Genomic DNA, 20,809 nt, shown 5'->3' with positions numbered 1-20,809 from the left:
TGACAACGAGCTGAGCTTTCAGGGAGAAGGAAGAGAGAGGGGGAAAAGCGTCTGACAACGCTGATGGGCCGGCAGCCAAAAGCAGGGAACGATTGCATTTGTGCTTGGCATTGGCTCTCCTGGGAGAAGGAGTGGACAAAACAGAAAGAAGGAAGGAAAGAAAATAGCAAGGAAACCGAAAGCAAGAGAGGATCAGCTTGGATTAGCTCTACTCTACAAATGTCCTCACTGGCAGGCATAGCCCGTGCTTGCTTTAATTGCACAATCCAATCTCCATCACACAGCTTAAATGTTCCACCACATGTTTATCTGTTTATAATTGCAAGGTCCTTGGGCACTTTTAAAGAGCAACTAGAAGTCCTCTTATTTCATAGGGGAACAAAAAGGCAGAAAAGCAAACAAAAAGCCCAGCATTAACACAGGATATTCCCCACCCTATCATAAAAAGCTCCACTTCCCTTTTTCTAGAATAAGTGTCTAAAAAGCAGATGCACTCTTGCAAAACTCTTTGAAGAGCTGAGTAAATACTGAAACATTCTGTTGGGTTAGGAATAAGTTAGTTTTACTAACAAATTTTGGTTTGCCTTGAAACTCAGCCAAGTTTCCTCCCTGCTGGATCTATACTATTTTTAGAATACCTGTATTTGGGTGGTAATTAGGACCATGCTTGCTAGCTACCACAAAATTCTGGTTCTGAAGGGAAATTTTTGTCCCAAATATTTTATTCTCTTGAAATTAATCAAAATAGCACTTATGTCTTATTCCCAGTACTGAGAAAATTTTGGAAAACTTGCTGCATCTCACCCATAAAAAAATGTGAGAGCAAAATTCCAAGTGACTATGTTGTATTTGGAAAGGGCTGAAGGAAAGGGAGTTTGGGGAAGCTTGTGGAAGGTAGATCTGAAAAAGAAAAGAACAATATGCATTTTTAGCACAGACGAGAACTGTAGAAATTAGCTGAATTTTCAGGAGGGATTTTGAAAAGCGGCATTGTGCCAGGCTCCGACATCAAGAGAACTGCTCGGGGATGTGCTAACGTAGCTGCTTTCCTGGTAGAGGACATGAACCATACCGGTCTGGGGCACGGTTCAATAGCTGTAGCAGACAAGTGCGAACCCAGTCGTAAAATGAGAACGACTTTGACTCGCAGAACGAGACCTTGGTGAGCCTGCGGCCGCGCTGCAGCGCCCTGTCGGAAGCACGGAGGGCACGGGGCAGCGGGGCGGGTGCGGTCCCAAAGGGGCTGTGCGGGCACCGCCGGCGTCCCTGCGGCTCCGCGACTGCAGCGCGGCCAAGCCCGGGCTCGGGGAGGCACCGGCGGCTCCAGCGGAGGGGAACTCAATGATCTCAAAGTCTTTTCCAATCGAATCGATTCCGTGAATCTCTGTGCTGGCCATGCGGGAGGCAGCGGCGGGGAGCGGCGGGTAGCACACGGGGCACAGAGGGGTGACAGCAGAGGGAGGGCAGTGCGGGCCGGGGGATGCTCCCGGCGCTGCACAGCCCTGAGCCCGGGGCGGTGCTGCCCAGGTGGCGGGGCCGGGACGCCCCTCCCGCCTGGCTCGGATTACCTGGGCGGGCCGGCCCTGCCCGTCCCGTCCCGTCACACCGCCCTTCCCGGCTGGTCCGGCCCCCTGACGGGAAGTGGGAGCGAGGGGCCGCGCTGGGGCGGCCGAGCCATGGCTGTGCCCGCGGCAGCTCCGCTGCCCTGCCCGCTCCTCCTCGCTGTCTGCTGGGTGGTGGCCGCGGCGGCGGCGGCAGGTAGGAGCGGGCAGGGCGGCGGGGACGGGGCGGCGGAGCCCGGGAGCGGCTGCGGGCTGCGCTCCGGGGCGCGGCGCCGGCGCTGGAGCGGCCGCTCCGGGCTCTCCTCGTGCGTGGGACGGGCGGCTCGGCCGTGACTCCGCGCACACGCGGGCATGGGTGTGAGGGAAATGCGGGCATGGATCGGATGCGGGAAACCCTTTCATTTTGTGGTAGAAATAGCCCGAAGCTCGTCAGCCGTGTGCGAGGCAGCGCCGGCTGCGCGCCCTCCGCTGTCGCTTACCGAGAACGGGGATGCTGAAAATCTGCTCTCCCCTTTCATTAAGGCAGGGTCGGTAGAAATGTTTTAAGCCCCATCTTCGTTTCCCAGGACAGTTTCTGCCTTAAAACCCCGAGCAGAAGCTCCTGCCCTGCTCGCGGTGCCCGCGTCCTGCGGCGGTGCGGGAGCGGCTCCGCCGGTGCGGGCGCGCAGAGCCCCCCTCGTCCTGCGCCTTCGCTCTTCCTTCGGGATTCCCGAGTTTGGAAGTACCAGTGTTTAGTTTTGGGAGATGCGTGCGCGTCTGTGAGGGCTTCATAAGGACGCGGGCTTGAAGGTTTATTCTCTGCTCACGTTATCCAAAACCCCTGCTATAGACATTAACGAAATGTTATTTTTCAACTGTCTGCAATTTGGTTCATCACTGTGAAATCAACTTTATCACTATGAAATCAACTTTCAGAAAATGCAGGAGAACAAAATAAAAATATGATGAGTTTTATACTGCTTTACAACACTCTCACGTGATACTTGAAGCAAAGAATTTGCTGATGCTTCCTCGTTAGGGCTTTTAGAAATAACATGTTTTCTATGCCTCACGTAATCTCTGCTGGATATTGCTGTTCTTCTTTTCTTAGAAGCACCGCTGTGGTTTTGCATTTTAAGAGTGAAATAACGGCTTGCCCACATTTTGTAGTTGGCCATTGAGCTGTTCTGCAAAATTGCGACAGAAATTTTAATAACGAGAGCATGAGATGGTGAGCATGAGCATATTTTACACAGATAAATGTATGAGATTGGCTTAATCTGTGAATAAAAGATGAATTAAAAACTTTAAAACACGAGCTTCAGAATTCTGTAGATTATTCAAAAATCTACTAGATTTAAACTTTTTATGCTAATATGATTTACTGATTAATTGATAAGCTGTAAATATTAGCACTTCTTTGTGTGGCTAGTAATCCACAAACCTTAAGTGCTATGGCTTCTAATCAAATCTTTTAGAAGAAAATGTTTAGAACTTCAGAGTAGAAATCAGGGATGGCATTTTTTAATGGTTTGTGGCTATTGTAGGTAAAAGTTCAGTCATGACAAGATGGAATGCTTGGAGCTGTGTACTCTTGTTGAAAATGTTTTTTTTTTTTTTAATATGATCAGAAAGACTTAGTATTTTCAAACTTAGTGTCCCAAGGCGGTTCCTAAAGCCTGTTCTATGTTTTTGTTAGTGGAAGAGGTAATAGGCAAAGATGTTCTTGCTACATTCAGTTTTCTCACTGGAGACTGTATTTTTGCAAGAATAAAAATTTCTCTTTTCTGCTCAAACAAAAATCACAAAAATTTTAAGTATTCAAACAAATTAGGCATAAACAAACTAAATCAGTGCATCTTTGTAATTATTCTCATTATCTGTGCAAGCACATGGATTATAATGGTGCCTGATCTTTACCATTGCCTGTTCTTGAGCTATGCAACGGTCAGAGAGAGCTCCAGAAGTTTGATGAATGCCCTTCAAGATTTAGCTGCTCTGACTTTTAGGAAATGTAAAATAATGGTGTCATGGATGCTTTGAGCAGAACTGTTGCTCAGGGAAGCTCTTTTGCTTCTGTATCTTCCCTCTTCCTTGTGCTAGCAGAAGGAAACCGGGCTGCACTGTGACGTGGATGGGAAAACTGATCTTGATGGAATTATTCTGCCCTTTTCCTATGAGTTAACTTGAATATTGAGATGGGTTGAGCTTGGTTCCCTGGGACAGCAGGACCTGCAGCACGAGCTGATATCTGTTTGAAGTGTTTGTGAAACTATTGAGTAACGAGGGTACACTCTGCCCACAGACTTACACGTGGTGGTGGCTCAGTGATGATACCTGGAGATACCCTGACAAACAGAAATTGGGCTTCTGGTTCAACATCTTCTCATCGTACATATTAGAGTAGCCCTTTAAAAAAACAAAGTTCACTTTTACTTTTTTAGGGAATTCCCAGTTGGTAATGGTTTCTAGAATTGATGTCTGACACGTACTTTACTTTTTCCTGGAAGTTTGCCATTTCTTGTCGTATTTCCCTTCTTTGTTTTCTAATATGATCTTCAGGGTTTGTGATGGGTCTTGAGTAGGCATTGACTCAGTGCACATGATAAGGAAGGGTCGAAGCACAAATCGCTGTGACCGTCTCTGAGTCATGGCCCTGCTCTGCTTCTCGTTGGCTTTTGGGGAGGTAAAAAATTTATCCCTGAAGTGTGGCAGCAGTTAATTACTACTTGTCCCACACTGGTTTTGCTCACTGTGCCAGAACACAGCATTATATTTTTAATAGGTAATTGAGAAAACGATGTGGTTTCCTTGTTTTTTTTTAACATTCTTGCATTTGCCATCTTTGCTTAAATTGTGCTACTAACATACAGCTATTACTTGCAAGATCAAGTAATCACTTGTCTTTTTAAGGATTTCTCTTTAAAACGATGCTGATGGATAACTTTTGGGGAGAACACAGTATTAATGCTCCACAAAATGTATATACTGTTTTTACTAAAGTTTCAGCATGTGATTCATCTTCCTGCAATGTGCAAAAGCTCAAGTACCACAACCACTGCCTTGTTGCAGGCTGCAATTTCTTAAAAATTACTTTTCAGGTAATTTGTGCATACTTAAAATATTTATGGGTTGAGGTAACAAGAATAATAGAAACACTTTAGTGGGCAGTACCTTATCTGATAGAAAACATGAGCTGACAAAGCTGAGAAGTTATTCATGTTCTTTTCTGTCAGAGAGTTAAAAATCTGCCAGTATTACTAATAGTGAAGTGTGGATTGTTACACTGGTAACTCCTTTCTTCCAGGAGCAAAAGTTCTTCCATCTCCATCCAACTTGAACTATTCACTGACCCATATCTGTACTCTGACCTGGACATGGAACCCCCCAGAGAACATCAGCAGTAGCTGCAACCTGGAGTATTCCAGTGACATCGTCATTAATGGGGTTCCCGAGGACAGAAGAGTAAGTGCATCACCTCTTTGAGCTCTGTGTTCCAGTAAATGTTTTATTGTTATAAAACTCCCTGTGGGAGACCATATACATGTATATATATACAATTTAAATATAGCATTTCATCCTTATCATGGGATCAAAACCTCAAAAATGAATCATACCAGCATATGGGATCTTCAGATCATGAAAATCTGTCTGTTGCTCTCTGATAACTGAGTGCTGGTGGTAACACAGAAGTACTGTAATAATAATGGGAGAAGTCTCGTTTCAGTCTTTGCTTATGCAGCTTTCTAGATACAGGGCAGTCTATATACTGCCCTGGGAGTATATAGACTGGGAGAGTTAAATGGGATTTTGCAAAGGCTTTTCTCCTTTACTTTGGACTCACTTTAAAGAGACATGCAGATTTAGTTGTAGTTTGACAGTATTGCATCTTTTGGAGATAATGCCAAGAATTAACATTCCCCATTTACCCTCTCCCTGCAATTACAATTATTTATAGGAGAGTTGTGTTTTGAAGACAATATGGTGCATGTTTGTTGCCTGGAATTGAAGACATATAACTCATTTGTTTTGGGCTTTGTTTTTCTGTGTTAGCTGGTTTGCCCAGATGTGCTCCTTGCTGTGGATTAGCTGCTGTTTGGACAGGGCATTGCCGTGGTGCCCATTGCTAAGGGCTGTAGGAAAAGTATTTTTACAATTTATTGCCAGTAAGAAGATAAATCCGTTATTCCAAACTCTGGGAATTTGAAGCCTTTGGTAGATGCCAGCTGTGGGGGAGACAGTGCTGCTATTTCAGATATGGTTACAATTGATACGATGCCTCTTGAAGCAGTCCATTGTTGTTGAGCCCTGTTAACAGACTTACAGCCTGATGCTTACATTGCCCTTTTCATGCTAACCACTGTATTTTTTCCCACAGCTCCAGGATATCCTGGACATGAGTAGGGATGTGGTTTGGCCAGTTTGGATGGAGCATTGAGCAACCTGTTCTAGCGGAACGCTGGAACCCACAGCAAGGGGTTGGAACGGGATGATCTTTGAGCTCCCTTCCAGCCCAAAGCATTTTATAATTCTGTGACTCTGGTTTTGCAAACAGCTGAGCTGATTTAATGTCACTGCTAAAAGGGTGATGTTTCATTTTGACACTAATTATCTCTAAAAATCTTCATTGGAGCTTTAGATGAGCCAGTTGAACCTGCTAACACAGCAGAAACCTATTTACATATTTTGATTGATTCATTAAAAAATTAACAAGTAGAAAGTCTCTGTGGTTAAAGGGCTAAGTTTCTGGAAGAGTCTAATAGATATTAATGTCATCAGCAATGAATGAACTGAGGGTCAGCAGTTTCACAGGACAGGATGAAATATACTGTACATCTTGCTGAATCTTTTTGCTCACAGAATCTGTTGGAGATTAGGATTTTTTCTTTCATTTTTTTTTAAGGAAATTTTCTCCCACTTGTTAGAGATGATAACGACTGATGTTTAAGAGAGACAAAAGAAGTGGCCAAGGTGGGGTGAAGGGGTGCAGCTGGCTGCAGCCCCTTAGCTGGGGGGTTTTCTTTTGGGAAGGGCAGAGACACTTTGTTATTTTGGCTCAGGGATGAGGGGCTGGGCTCAGCTCTGAGCTCTCTCTCATTCCTGGGGTCTCAGGCTGCACTGTGGGAAGAATTCTCCACCACTGGGGAGTCCCATCTCCCACTGTTTTCTCCTACCACAAGTGAGGCTCATAAGGGTGGCCATTGAACTGGGACCTTATTAACACCCGGTCTGGGACCCTCATCATCTGCTCGGGGGCCTCAGGGAAAACCAAGGACCCTGAGTCCCTCCCCGCTCGAGGGAGCCTCTCCTGGCCGTGTTCAGGAGCCAGGCTGTAGCTGTCTAGCCCCGCCATTCCTGTGCCACCACCCCGAGTGTTTCGCTGCGCTGTAACCCCACACCCTGCCCGACAGGACACCCAGCTGAAGAGTTTCTGATTCATTTCATTTATTACTGTGGGATTGTGCTCGCCTCTGCCATTCCAGCTTGCTGCTTCTGAGGTTCCTGCTGCAGCTCCTTTTGCTATCCGGAGGGGCACGGACACCGGCTGCCCCTGGGGTTTGCAGGGTAAGCCGCTTTGCTCTCTCGCCTGCCGGCCCGCCCGCCATTAGCGCATGAGGGAGACGCGGCTGAGCTCGGCCACAGCGCCCCCTGCAGGCCCGGGGGAAACAGCACCCCCTGCCCGGCCGGGAGCCAGCAGCGCCCCTGCTGGCCGTGCCCGGAACTGCACCGAGGGAGGCTGGGCTGGGTTTGTGCTCTGCTCTTTGCGGTGTTACACACACGGACATTCCAGTCAAGAACTGGTGATCCTTTCCTCATTTCTTAGCCCGAAAGTGTTATCTTATTGCAGGGGTTCCATACTGTTGTCTCCTTATCGCAAAAGTTTCATATCTTCTTGGTGTTTCTCATGGGCATCTCCTCAGAGCACTGACTCTTTCTTCATCACAAAGCAGCCAACTGACTCCAGTTCCCTTCTCACCCAGCCACCCCACTCTTTTATAGCATCTTCTTCTCATTGCTTATAGCTGTGGCCTGTTAACTCAGGCCTGTTCCTAATCTTTGATAATTGGCCCAGCTGCAACTCCTTAGGGGTAAGAATACTTTTTACACTATCTTTGTTTTCTTATATTCTATCCCCCTGCATGAAAGCCCTGTTATTTTGGAGTTATAATAATTTTGTGGGAAGGGGGCCCACATTTTCTATTCCAGGGGAGGTTCCCACCTTCCTTGCCAGACACCTGTCTTTTAAACCCAGACAAACGTAATCTGTCCATTCGTTTGATTTCTTTACACTATCATTAGCGCCAATATTTATTATTTTTATATATGAGTAGTTACAGCATTCTTTGGCCATAACAAAATTGTTTGTTTCGTACCCATTTTCCAGTTAACTAAAAGGCATCCTCCTAGGCCAACAAAAGATGCTCAAGAAAGTGTGTGATAAAAGGGTGAGCCTTTTTCTCATGCAAACATAGTCGAAATGGAAAATCATGAGATACTTTGGCTTGATGTGGTGTCACTGCTTTTAATAGCCATTTATGGGTTTGTTTTGGTAGGTTTTTCTTCTGCGCTTTAAATCATCCAAACTCATCTCACTGCTTTTTGGTCGTTTCTTCTAATGTGCTTCATTCTGTTGGTCATGCCCTCCTGTGCACACACACAGAAAGGTGAAGGTCAGATCTGTAAGTGCCTGTTTATACCGCTGTAGTATAAACATGCTTAGTTTGTAGTATCCATGAAGGCTTTTTCTAGGATCATTTCCCCCTTGTTGTACTTACTTCTTGATCTCTATGTAGCCTTTGCTTATGTCTGTAGGTCACAGGGGTAGGAGTAGCTCTTCTTTGTGAGTTCTGACTGCGCCTGAGAAAGAAAAAAGCAAAGCCAGGAGATGCTGAGGCTTCCCACCTAGCCAGACCGTGGTTTCCTTTGGCTTTGAGCTGTAGTCTTTCTGAAGGGCTGTAATGTATCCTGACACTGGCAGGAATTCCCATGTGTCTGAGATGGTATGAAAAACGTTTTGGTTTTCTTCCCCCCATGTAAACCCAGGAATGGAGTAAGAGCCGATTCCGTGTGACGGACGCGCACTTGAGTGAGGAAATGCGCCTCAGGGTGAGAAGTGAGTGCAAGAATGACAACACCAGCGAGCCCAGCCCCTGGGTGGAGACCTCCCTCCTGCCAAAAGGTAATGCCAGCTGTGGCCAGACCCCTCTTGGCCTGAGGAGACATGGCTTTTTCTCTTCTCTTTCAACAAGAAGTCATAAAATGCATCATAGAGAAATACCCGACACAAGGGCTGGTTTTATTGATAGAGCTTAAACAGAATGATTATACCAACTTTAAACATAACTGGGGTCTTCTGATTCTTAAAGTCTTCTGGGCAAGCTAGTAAAATGGAAGTGCTCTTCCAAAACAGCAGTGTAGTTCCTGTTACTTGTCATCTGCCTCCTTTGAGCCCTTCTTTCTGAAGGGCTGTAATATATCCTTACACTGGCAGGAATTCCAGTGTGTCTGAGATGGTATGACAAATGTTTTGGTTCTCTTCCCCCCCATCTAAACCCAGGAATGGTGTATGAGCTGCTTTGGTTTTGGTGGTTGTGGCACAGGAGATGGCTCTGACTCCATTAAGCCTACTGCCTTCATGACTAACATCTGTCAGTTTATTTTGCATGATTTTTCTTTATAAACAGAAACCCATAAAATAGATCTACCGTTGTCTGTGTAGGAGGGAGGAATGTAGTAAATTTAATAACTTGTTGAATAAATTACTTAAATAATTGTAATAGGGTTTTGTCTTTTTCAAGAGATGAATGAGGTCTACAAAGCATAGCAAAATGAATAGAGAAAAAGTACTTTTTGTTTCTTGGCATGCAGAAGTACGGGGTTCATAGCAAAACTGTTAGGAAGCAGACTTTGAGGAGTAAGCTATTTTGCTGAATACTGGAAGTTAGGATGTACAGCAAGAAAATGAGCCTCTTGCCTAAAAGTCTGTCTTAACCCAGGAGCATGACTTGATGTGGATGAAAACCACATGTGATTGGGAGAATCAGAGACCTTATCAAGCTTGTGTGGGTGCCTGCCAGAATGGTTCTGGAAAATCAGGGAAGGAGATCATTAGGACAGCATGTACTAAACAGGCTGGGGATTTTAAAAGTGTGTGTGCAGATGAAATATTTTTATATATTTCTTGGAATAGGAAAACCTGTTTCATTTCTCTGTACTCTTAGTTGCTGCTTCAGGGAGAATGCAAGCTCTGACTTTCAAAGTAGATCTGCATTTAATACGCATTTAGTTTTTAGTTCGTGGAGATGTTGCTACTTGTTACAGGGAAAAGGTGTCCAATGCAATGTAATATGGTAATAGAGTGTAAAGAACTCATACAGAAATGCAAGATTGAATATGAAAGACTTGATTCCATAATTGCTCTGCCTGGGTGATCCATTGACATATTCACAATTGTTAAGTATTGATGTGACTTGAGTTTCCAAATGTTATATTTTAATGTCTAAAGGTAGATGGGTCTCAATTAAAAAGTCAGCTTACCTAGTGTTGCTTTTGTCAATATTTAAGACTCAGAGGTATTTCCATATTATAAATACCGAGCAACTAATACTATATCTGGAGAAGCTAAAAATAGTCAGCCTTTAATTATGGTTGACATTGATGGCTGTAAAAGCATTTAGCTTTGTTATAGTTTTCCTTGCAATTGCCAGCTACTTTGACTTATTTTTAAATACCGGTAGATTCATAGAAATAAATATTTTCCTGACTCAATACCTTGTCCTTAGCATCTGGTAACTCTAAGTAGCAATTCAGCCATGGTGAACTCTGGGATGTGCTGTTGTGATTGGCTTGCCTCTCAAAGTTATTCTGCTGAGCTTTCAGCCATTGTAAGCTCTAAACAGCTGGAATTCCTCATTTGTTGTGCTGAACAGGCAGTGTAGTGTGAGAGGTAACCAACACATTTCTGTCTTCCAGTTTCAGTTATGAAATGTTTTATTTCTGGAATCAGCAGAGACAACTTGGACAAAATAAATCTTAGAGAACATTTCCAACTTGCCTTGCAGGTATTCCCGGTACTGCTGCTGTTGACTTGGGCTGTGTCTGGCACAATCTGGAGTACATGGCTTGTACCTGGCATCGTGGGGAGAACGCAAGCAGTGACACCAATTACACTTTGTTCTACTGGTTCGTGGCAGATTTGTCTTCCCAGCTCTAAAGTGCTCTAGGACTCATCTTTAGTTTTACATGACACATTCCATTTGTCTGCTTCCTGTTGCTTTTAAAGTTCCCAGGGCATTGTGTCCAAGTTACTGCTCAGTCCCATCCAACAGAAAACTTCACCACTGAAGGGGTCAGGAGCTGCTATGGCCAATACTTTTTGGGAAGCTGATATAACTGTTTTGTGTCTGCTGCTGTAGCCCAGATTAACACAGCTGCTATTGTTTTCTACACTTTTGTTTGGGCACTTGATTCAAAGAGGGAATAATTAAGAACTAAGCTAGACCGATGTATTAGTTGCTTTCTTTGCAGTCCAAGAAAACAGGATGTTTAAGTGAGGATCACTCACAATGTATGTGTCAGCTCATAAAGCATTGGGAAACGGCATGAAAGCATTAATAACTCTTAGCAGTACTTCTGTTTGCATCTTCAATGTTGTAAATAACTGATTCACCTTTAAAGCTATGAAGAGCATCTTTTTATCATCATCCTCCCCGCTGGCCAGCGGACAGCCATAAATGGTGTCTTGTTCCCAGGGAACAGACTTGTATGAGCCAGCTCTTGGCATTGATAGCTGTGCATGCTGATCTATGCATGCTTCTGCACCTTGATGGGGCTTGTGAAATCCCAGATTGCATTAGCTTCTGTAGAAATAGTGGAGTTTCCTTTTCGAAAGCCCCATGCTGTAGTTTTAAATCAGCTTTTTGTCTTATTTGAGCTAACTGCATAAACTTTTTGCTCTTCTTCTCCAGTGGCAGTCTCACAGGCCAGCTGTTCAGTTCAGGGCATTTGGGCAGCAAACAGCACAAATCTTGCTGCCTGCATTAAATGTGAGGGGACTATTTGTTCCGTGTCTAGACTGCTGCTCAAACTTATTCCTTTGTTATTAGATCAGGACCAATGCAGGGTTGGTGATCTGAATTTCTGGGTAGACGGATACTTACTGGAATAATGCTTTGGATTTGAGCTATATATTTTCAACCTGCCCTTATTTTTAATGGAAGGTGTAACTGCAGTGATTTCAAAGTGGTTTAATTCATACTTCTTTGAAAGAATAATAATTTTTAGATTTTTAAAGCCAAAAACTAAGAAAACACTTCAATTTTAGACTGAAAGATACATTTTCCACAATGCCAGTGAGGTGGGGTTTTTGGTTCTCTTTTTCCTGGGAGGAAAGGCTACTGTTGTATTTTCATTGAGACTCGGGCCACAAAGAGAAGCAAGGAAGAAGTTTGTCTTCCTAACTTCTCTATTATTGGGAGGGAATACTGACATTTTGAAAATCAAATCAGGTAAATAGGTAAAACTCAGCTGTCTCAAGAGCTGTGCTACTTGAGGCAGAGCTAAAGGTTGATCAGCTCATTCTATCACAGATTTCTATCACTGAAATTCTGCTGACAAGAAGTGGTCCAAATTAGTACATTTTCTAAATATTCTTTACTCCTTGGAATTGTTCTCCCATGTGGAAAATGTGAACCAAAGCTGACAGCAGTTGTTCTTTTTGATATAAAGCAAGCCTGCCTCTCTTTCTGCTCCTTGGCACTCTTCACAAAAACAAGACTCTTTCTAAAGCTTGAGATAAACTAGAGGCTGCTTACCTTGCTTAGCTTTACTTTTTTATATGCTATAGCATAGCTTTAATGCAATATCAGTCTTTAGAATTTGTAACACACATTTATAAGCAAGCCTTCCCCTTGCTGTCCTTTTCTTCTGAAGTTTACAAGAATAATTTATTCCTCCAGGTTTGATGGCTTGGAAAACCCTAAGAGCTGTAGCAACTCCTCTGTAGACCAAGGAACCTTTGAATGCATTTTCAATCTTACCTTCCCAAAAGACAGGAGAACTTATCCTGATATAAGTATTTTGATTAGAGGTGATTCTGAAGAAGTCAGGCCTCTATGTGCAAGTAAAAATCCTACCACCCTCGGTAAGTTAACCATCACATCATAAAAATATCATTAAAATAAGAAATTTCTAGTACATTGTTGTGTTTGAGAAACTTCACCTCATAAAGTATGGATGAGACAATGAGACTAGATGCTCCCTTTTACTGACCTTTGATTTGAAATTATATAGACAAGAGTTTGTTTTCTGTGGGATGGGTATCTGGGAAGAAGGATGACAGGTAATTTTCTATTAACTTCTCTTATTCTTTAGTTGGATTTACTCCTTTTTTGACTTACTGGTGCTAACTTCTTCCTCTTTCTCTTCTTAATGTGGTGTAAGTGTAGCGTTCTGCAATACAGGACTGAACCATATTTGTAAGCAGTGAAATAGACTTTTGAATTAATTATTCTTTTTTGCATTTCAGTAAAACCTGCCACACCAAGACAATTGACATTGTCAAAGACTAATGATAGAATTGATGTAAAGTGGAGTGAATCAGAAACTTTTCCAAAAAGTTGTTTGCAGTATGAAGTTAAATATAGCAATGGTGATGTGGATACTGGTCAGATCATTGCAGTAAGTTTTCATTGCTGTTTTTTTTTTTTTTTTCTGCGAATCTTTTGAAATATTTGCAGTTGATAATGAGCAGTTGCATGTGACTGGGTTGGGTGCCAGAGCTGGAAGTGCTCTGTGTGAATGTAGGATTTTTCTCTTATACTGTAGGTTTATGTTAGTAAAAGCTGTACATCAAAATTCATTAAAGTCTTATGAATCCTTCCCATCATTTTTAGTGTAATTTGTTAGTGTGTGAGAACAGTCTGATAAAGGGGGATTTACTAAACCCTCAGGAAATGGTGCCTGTCTGCTTCTCAGGCATGTGGGCTTTGGTGTTCTGGTGTTGGGTTTTCCTGCTCTTGGTCTCTGTGGTCGTGTGGCAGCTTTGGATTTAAATGCTGTGACCTGATTGCCCTAAAGAAAAATCAACTGCTGGTGCAGACAAGAACAGAGAATCTCTCAGAGAAACGCAAAGGGATAAAGACTGAGGATGGAGGGGAAGAAAGAGGGGTGCACCCTCAGATACACTGAGGGTATATTTAGTGTTCACATAAAAAGCATTGAGTTCAGTGTCTGGATGGACTCGTGCTGTATGTCCATAGCCAAACTGAATGTTCAGTTTGATCAGAATGGTAAAAACAACGTGGTAAATTTCAAAGTGAGTGGCAGTTTTCTCCTGTGGAGCATGTTTAGTTGTTTATTCTACCCCAAACTCAAATGCTAGCAACATTCCCCAGGAAACTGGTATTTTGGATAAAAAACAAGTGCAGTTAGATCCTATCTAGTGTGTGCTTTTCTTTGTAGAGGCATCACAGAACACTTTGCTTTGGTTGGTTATGCTGCCCTGACAAGAAGGGAAGGTAAAACACTGATGTTTCTCAGAAAAAGGAAAAAAAAATTAAAAAGGCACTGTTCCAAACGCTGTCTTAGATGCCAAATGCTACATGATAGATGTAGCTGTGAATGAGATTAAATCTTAGCTTTGGAATGTGCATTAAGGCCTTCTGTGCTTGTTAAATTCCACTATGTCCTATTTTTAATGAGGTTTCATAGTCATAAAAAGGTCATCCATCAAAACATTCAGAATGCATTAGCTGCACAATGTAAATAGTCTTGGAAGTGGCTGAGAATACCTTGGTAATTGAACAAAGCAAATTGCCTTTTCTTTTTTGCCTTAGTCTGAGAGGAATTCTGTGTCAGTTCCTGGCATTGACGCTCACAGCAAGTACAGCTTCAGAGTGAGAGCAAAGCCAAAGCGGGAGTGCTACAGCAGCCACCTCCAAAGCGACTGGAGCGAGGAAAGGAGCATCGGTGAGAGACGTGGCCCTGCACTGCACTTTACTCTTCATCTCCAAGGCATTTAATACCTTTCTGTCTGCTAAATAAATGGGAGTCAAGGATCATCTCCTTATGTACTTACTTAATTTTGAGTGAAAAAAGGACAGAAGAGCTCTAGTGCTTCAGCAGCACCACCAATCCCAGCCTGTGCTGCTGTTGATAATGTGTGGAGCCATTTGTGGAGCTATGCAAAGTCCAGTGTAGCCAATTGTTCAGCCCTGAGTCTTGCTCATTTGCATTTCCCTGCCAAACACATCAACATTATAACCCCAGCTTTGGAAAACAAGACTGTTCTTGCCTACAAAAGTGCTAGTGAACTTGAAAAAGCAGTGAGTCTATGAACAAATTGGAGAATTTAACTATTTTGTTGTCATATTCCTAAAAAAGCCTATCAAAATATCCCTAAGTTTCAACAATTTCTGTTTTCCAGGTGAGAAGAGGGACTCTACAATCTATTTAGTTCTAATAATTACCATTCCATTAATTGTTGCAGTATCTACAATAATTCTACTGATTTATCTAAAAAGGTAAATATTGATCTCCCTACATTTGCTGCTGTCTTTGTCAAGATGAAAGTTATTTAGAATCTGCCTGTGTCAATGTTCCCCTTCTGTTCTGGGGAGTAAAAATAAGAAATGGGTAGAGTTGCACAGAGAATGAAGGCTGGCCAATGATGACAAAGTTGACTCCACAAATTTTCTTGACTGTACCCAAACATGATTTTGACATTTTTAAATGATTCTGTGGGTTTTAAATTATTTTTGAATTAATATATCTTTCCTCTAAATATTTTCTTTTTAACTTTATGAAGGCTGAAGATATTAATTCTTCCACCAATTCCGGACCCAAGGGAAATTCTCAAGCGCATGTTTGGAGAGCAGAACGAGGATTCCCAGGTTAGTAAGAAGCTGTTGGGTCAACAAATCTATTGAACTGGGATCTCTAGGCTTGCAGTTTTGTTTCTCCTATGTCTGTCTTATAACTAACTGTGTATAAGCAAGTATTTAATATGAAGATTAAGTATTTTACAGTACTAGGAGTTTTTCAGAAACAATTACCCAAAACTTAGATTTCCTCCTCCACCCCCCCAACTGTATGTACTTTTGTAGTTAGATTAATAGAATTGCATTATTCTGTTACTCCAGACTGCTATAGTCCCTCAAATTTGTTTCAGGTTGGGGTTTTTTGGGTGGCATTTTTCTGATTGTCAGGCTTCTTTTGCTATGTGGGTTTTGGTTTGAGGATTTTTGGTTTTGTTTTTGCAACTCCATTTAGTGACTTCTACTGAACATTCATGTCTTTCTGCTACTTAATCATATTTATGATGCTGAATTAAGCTGTTTGTGTTTGACTTCCAGAAACTAACATTTTTAGCACTCTCACATTTATTATAGTCTGTTTGCTAGGAAGTAAATCAGACACATAGCTTCTTTTTGGCAAAAGAACAAAAGCAGCTATAGTTTGTCACTGGTTGATGAAAGGATTGCAGTGGTGCCTTATTTTGGGGAAAATAAACGTAATACCATTAAGAAAACTGATTTCTAAATAAATCTCTCTCAGTAGCCCTTTATCAAAATCCAGAGAGAAGCACACTGACAAGCCCTAGTCCAAACCTTGACATGAATGTTGTTCTCCCAGATGGGACTCTTGGCCATGAGGGCTGTAACTGTGGGAGCAGTTACACTTTGTTGTGCTTTCACAAGTGTTTTGTTACTGCCCCAAGTAATTTTCTCTGTGTGAAAACTCTACAAAGTGTGTACATGCTCAGTTCTCCATCCTCCTGCCTGAGCTTCTCCCGTTGGCTGTAGTTGGAAGCACCAACCTTCAGTTCCTCATTTCCAGAGGACATTTCTTCTATCAGCCAGGCCTAAGCCATGGCTCTGAAAAGCACATTTTGTTGCCCAGCCACCTTGGCTTTCCACCATAATACAGGGTATATGTTGTGGAACAGGGGTCTGTCTTATGGAGTGAAAAAGCAACACTTGCCATGAGGAAATACTGTTAAAAATGTTGTTCCTCTCTTTCAGAGCTCTGCAAAGGATGACCCCATGAATGCTTTTGACAGGTTAATTATAGAAGAAGAAATTCATTCTTTAATTTTAACAGAAACTTCAGAGAGCAGTAATCCTGAAAAAGAAAACAGGTAGACTCTGCTTTATCAAAGAAAGAGGAGGAAGCTGATTCCTGCTCCTGTACCTCAGGTGACTGTAGATGTGAAGAGGCCTGTGAGGCACTGGGCAGCTCTTCCTTCTGTGAAGATGCATCACTAACAGTGGCTGTTCCTCCATCTCTGCCAGAAATACCCCATCTGAGCTCAGGATGAGCCTCTGTGAAATCCCCTGGGACTGCACTGTGGGTTCCCTGCTCTGGCTTCAGCCAGCTCTGCCCTGCCATTGTTACTGCCACTTGCACTTGTGTTTGTGCCTCACACCACACTGTCAGCATTGTTTGGTTTTGGTTTTTTTGTTTTGGAGCAAGCACTGTGACTTCTCTGAAGTATTTGGCTCTGTTTGCAGTGGGTGGGATGGGTCATTTGTGCTACCACTTGGGGTGGCAGAGCATGGACTGTTTGTGGATAACCCTTTGTGTGCCTGGGCTGGGCACTCTCTGGAGGGCACTTATGGACTGAGCTTCTTGTGTTTCTGCCCATCAGCTGGGGCTTGGTCAAATCCCACCAAAGAAGGTATTTTTTTAATTTGAAAATGTGTATGAAAAGCCTCTGCTTTCCAGCTGGTGTTCAGAATATTCATAAAAAAGGCTTAGTTTTGTTATCCTGTCAATTGCCTGTCCTCAGATGCCTTGCCTTCATGGACTTCTTGGGTTAATTATACTTTGTGTAAAAAGAGAAGTATAATTTTTTTTACTTGTTCTGTGCAGTAGCAGATAACTGTATTGAGTCTCACCAGACTGTGATTCTACTTTGGCCATATTGGCCTGAAGACACCTGATTTTTAGCAGCTAAGTTGTCCTGAGCCTGTTCAGCAAAAACATCAGGATGGACCATGAGTCTAAGGAGAGGTGGTCAAAAGGATTAGCAAATGTTAAACCACTGAAACCCAACTAATGCAAAGGCTTCAAGACCCATCCTTACTGCCAAACTGATGGATCTGGGGAAGAGGGGGTGACAACCTTGACCTGTTTTCTAAGAAATAAGTTTTATTCTTTTTATAGTGATGAGACTCTGATTTGAGCTTCCCCTCTAGGACTTAGTAATGTAAAAGAAGGTGCTGATTTGACTTCTTAAAAAATATTTCTTCTATATTTTACAGGTGTAAAATATTTCTTCTATATTTTGACAGGTGTTTTATGTTGTTGTTTTGTTCATTCTTTGATGGTTTTGTTTTGAGGGTTCTTTACCCAGCAAAGCTCAGCAGGTGTTTTCTGGACAACTGTGACATTTTTCTGTCTGCATTCTCAGCATTAGTTTCTGCCCTGTGCTGCAAGGGTGGTTACAGTGGTACCTTGATTGTGCTGGAGGAAGAAGATAATGGAATGGAAAGAAAAGGATCCATGGAAGCCCTTCATGGTTAGTGCTCAGGGATTTCTTGCTCCTTCTAGATAAGTGTAGACATGTGAGTCGTGGATGTGGGCAGGCTTAGCAGACTGGGAAGAGATCTCCTGATAGGCTTTCTAGGAGCAGACTTTATAGCTACTAACCTTTTAAAGTTCATCCTTGTCTTCAAACTCCCTTCAGTCAAAAAAATGTAACTAAATGCTATATTTTTAGAACATATTGTTCTGCAACAAGTAGAATGAGTACCACAGGCTTTTTAGCTACAAATGTGCATCTTTTATGCACTTATGTATTCCCTTCTTATTAATACATCCAATTCTCTCCCCATTGTTCACTGAGCCTCTCAAGTAAGTTTTTTCCATGTCTCTTATCCTCCTTTTGTTAGTGGTAGAAGGGAGAGGAGAAATGTAGCAGAACTAGCAGACCCCCGATTAACACAAGCCTTTTACCTCCAATCAGGCTAAAAAAGCCCCAACATTATAAAAATTATTAAATGAGACAAAATAAAAATAAAGCCTCAGGGATTTCAGTGAGAAAAAACTCAGGTTATACAAAGTCAGCTAGTAGCACTCTCTGAAATTCCAGAGATTAAGGAATAGCATGAGGAAAAGAGTAATTACATTCTTTGCTGAATTCATTCCCTCTGCAACACTGATGTTCTTATAATGATAAATTTTCCTTCAATCTACCTCATCTGAAATGTTGCTCAACATAGACCACTAGGCAGAAAAGTATAGTTTCAAGATAAGTAAACATAACTGTAATATAAAGTTTTGTAGCTTTCAGCATAGCAAACTAGGAAAATCAGTACTTACCCCCAAATTCCTTTGACTTTTATGCTGGTGTCTATGACAAAACCAAAATTTATTTGCTTTTAAAGAAAAACCAGCCAAACAAAAAAACCCCAAACACATTTGTAAAGCCATAGAATGGAAAAAAAAAGAAAAGGATGGAAGGTCTTAGGCCAAAAGGAAGGTTTAAATGCTAAGATGCCATGGATAATTTAAGTCACTATATAGAAAGGTTTTAAATAACACTAGTTAACACTTCCTCATGGATTCATTTATTGAGCCTCTGTTTCAGCATGTAAAGCAAGTATCTGAATATACTTTCACCTTTAACATGTTTTTTTTTTTTTTTTTAAGGTAAGAGGTTTTTTAGCTTGAAATTACCCAGATTTTGCTATGATTTCTTTTCTTCATTGCAGTTACTTGATCTGTAAATTTGTTCAGAGTGAATAAATGTGATTGAATGCTTTTCAGTGTAATGGCATGGCATTTTGTTCTTGGGTTGAGACGATTAAACTGAGGCCAAAGAGGTGAATTTTTAATGAGGAACCATGTCTGAAGCATGCAGAACCCAGAGAAGAAAAGCTGAGTTGCTTTGCCCTCTTCCCTTTTAAGAGAGAATTGTTTTAAGAGTCCATTGTGGATGGCTGCATGGCCGTGGTTTTGGCTGGGATACTGGAACAGAGATGGAGCTGAGCACAAGGTCTGGGCTCTCACCCTCTCTACTCAAGGCCATTCTACTTTCTGACATTGGCACGTTATTTCAATGCCATAGAGACTTAAACCATCAAGCTGGAACTTGACTGAAATTGCTGCAGTTTTCCCCAGTGTATCTTCAGTATTTTACATCTTTGTTAGCTGCTGAGGTTATTGAAAATGCCAGGTTGCTAAACTGGTGGAAGCCATCAACTTGTCATTTAGACCCAAATATATTCAAGTGCCAAATAAACACATTAGTAATGGCTTCTTGGAAAGGCTGAGAGAGAATTCTTAGTTCCCTTTAGTGTGCTGATCATTCAAAATTAAGATATAAACCATGCCATCAAAACCAAGACTTCCGTGTTTCTCTTTCACGATTCTACAGCTTTGGTGGTAATAATGACTAACAATGATTTTAATCAGTCCCTGTAAGTGACCTTCTCCTATTTTAATATATTCTGTTAAATAATCTCAGCTTTCTGTATTTGGCATCATTGAGAAATTGAACAATTCATTTTTTTTTTTTTTTGGTTAAGGGGTGACATGACATAGTTGAAAAAGTTCAGAGGAACACACTTCTGTGTAAGTCACAGTGTTTCAGTGCTTACGGGGTAGAACTGTTCACGGGTTGGGTATTTCCGTTCACTGGAAAGAATTCAATAAACTTATTTCTGAGCTGGGACTTCAAATACTCAGAATTTCCTTTTTATTGTTTTTTCATTATTAAAAAAAAGAACAGAATGAATTTTCTGTTTTGGAGGGTTTTCCACTCACTCAAGCAAGAACAGGATGTAGGTGAGTAAGGGGTGGAAGTCCAGATATGGTCAGGATGTTGTAGGAACCTCTCCGTCCTTCTCACCCAAGAGCTGTGGTCGGGCAGCAGCTGAGAGCTACAGGAACAGGCAAGGTGGGACAGGGAGGGGCAGTTCTTCTGGGTTACTGAAGGTTCATCAAGATAATCCCCAAATACTTCTGTTTTAAACAGTATTTGCAAAATATGTTTTAGGGGAGCATCGCCAGCTGTAGAAATGTAGCTTCTAGATAATACTGAAAATCCAAATGCAAAACCAGATTAAAATCTCTCTATTTGGATGAACTTTCTGCAAGCTGTTGAACCAAGGTGATAGCAGGAGGCTCAGATCACATGATGTAACAAAATCCACACTGTTACCACAGCAAAGCAGTGTGGGTTTGGGTGGGTGGCACGGGGAAGAGAAACTTTCTCTCGGGTCCGGAAACTCTGTCTCAGGTTTCTAACGTGTAAGGCTTGT

At 42.1% G+C, this 20,809-nt stretch overlaps 1 protein-coding gene across 2 annotated transcripts; it reads left to right on the top strand.

The window, feature by feature from the left end:
* The first annotated feature begins 1,465 nt into the window (after positions 1–1,465).
* IL13RA1 (interleukin 13 receptor subunit alpha 1) lies at positions 1,466–20,220 on the top strand. 2 transcript variants are annotated; one of them, XM_074551757.1, is made up of 11 exons: positions 1,466–1,758; positions 3,847–3,932; positions 4,849–5,006; positions 8,586–8,721; positions 10,604–10,724; positions 12,500–12,684; positions 13,069–13,220; positions 14,378–14,510; positions 14,968–15,064; positions 15,349–15,433; positions 16,565–20,220. In XM_074551757.1, the coding sequence occupies exons 1-11, from the start codon at positions 1,481–1,483 to the stop codon at positions 16,682–16,684; spliced, it is 1,551 nt and encodes a 516-aa protein (XP_074407858.1). In that variant the 5' UTR covers positions 1,466–1,480; the 3' UTR covers positions 16,685–20,220. The 2 variants fall into 2 exon arrangements, with proteins under 2 accessions (XP_074407858.1, XP_074407859.1); XM_074551758.1 differs by lacking the exon at positions 3,847–3,932 and having other exon boundaries at positions 1,602–1,758.
* The last annotated feature ends 589 nt before the right edge of the window (positions 20,221–20,809 follow it).

The sequence above is a fragment of the Zonotrichia albicollis genome, chromosome 14, assembly GCF_047830755.1.
Source record: "Zonotrichia albicollis isolate bZonAlb1 chromosome 14, bZonAlb1.hap1, whole genome shotgun sequence".
In the NCBI taxonomy this organism is placed as follows: Eukaryota; Metazoa; Chordata; class Aves; order Passeriformes; family Passerellidae; genus Zonotrichia; species Zonotrichia albicollis.
Note: the sequence above shows the minus strand (reverse complement) of the source record. Positions and strands in the feature narration are given on the sequence as shown.

Excerpts from the sequence above, each read along its gene's own strand:
- IL13RA1 (XM_074551757.1), top strand. The coding sequence starts at position 1,481 with ATGCTCCCGGCGCTGCACAGCCCTGAGCCCGGGGCGGTGCTGCCCAGG. Across the intron at positions 8,722-10,603 it reads GACCTCCCTCCTGCCAAAAG|GTATTCCCGGTACTGCTGCT; the intron begins GTAATGCCAGCT and ends CTTGCCTTGCAG. Across the intron at positions 10,725-12,499 it reads AATTACACTTTGTTCTACTG|GTTTGATGGCTTGGAAAACC; the intron begins GTTCGTGGCAGA and ends TTATTCCTCCAG.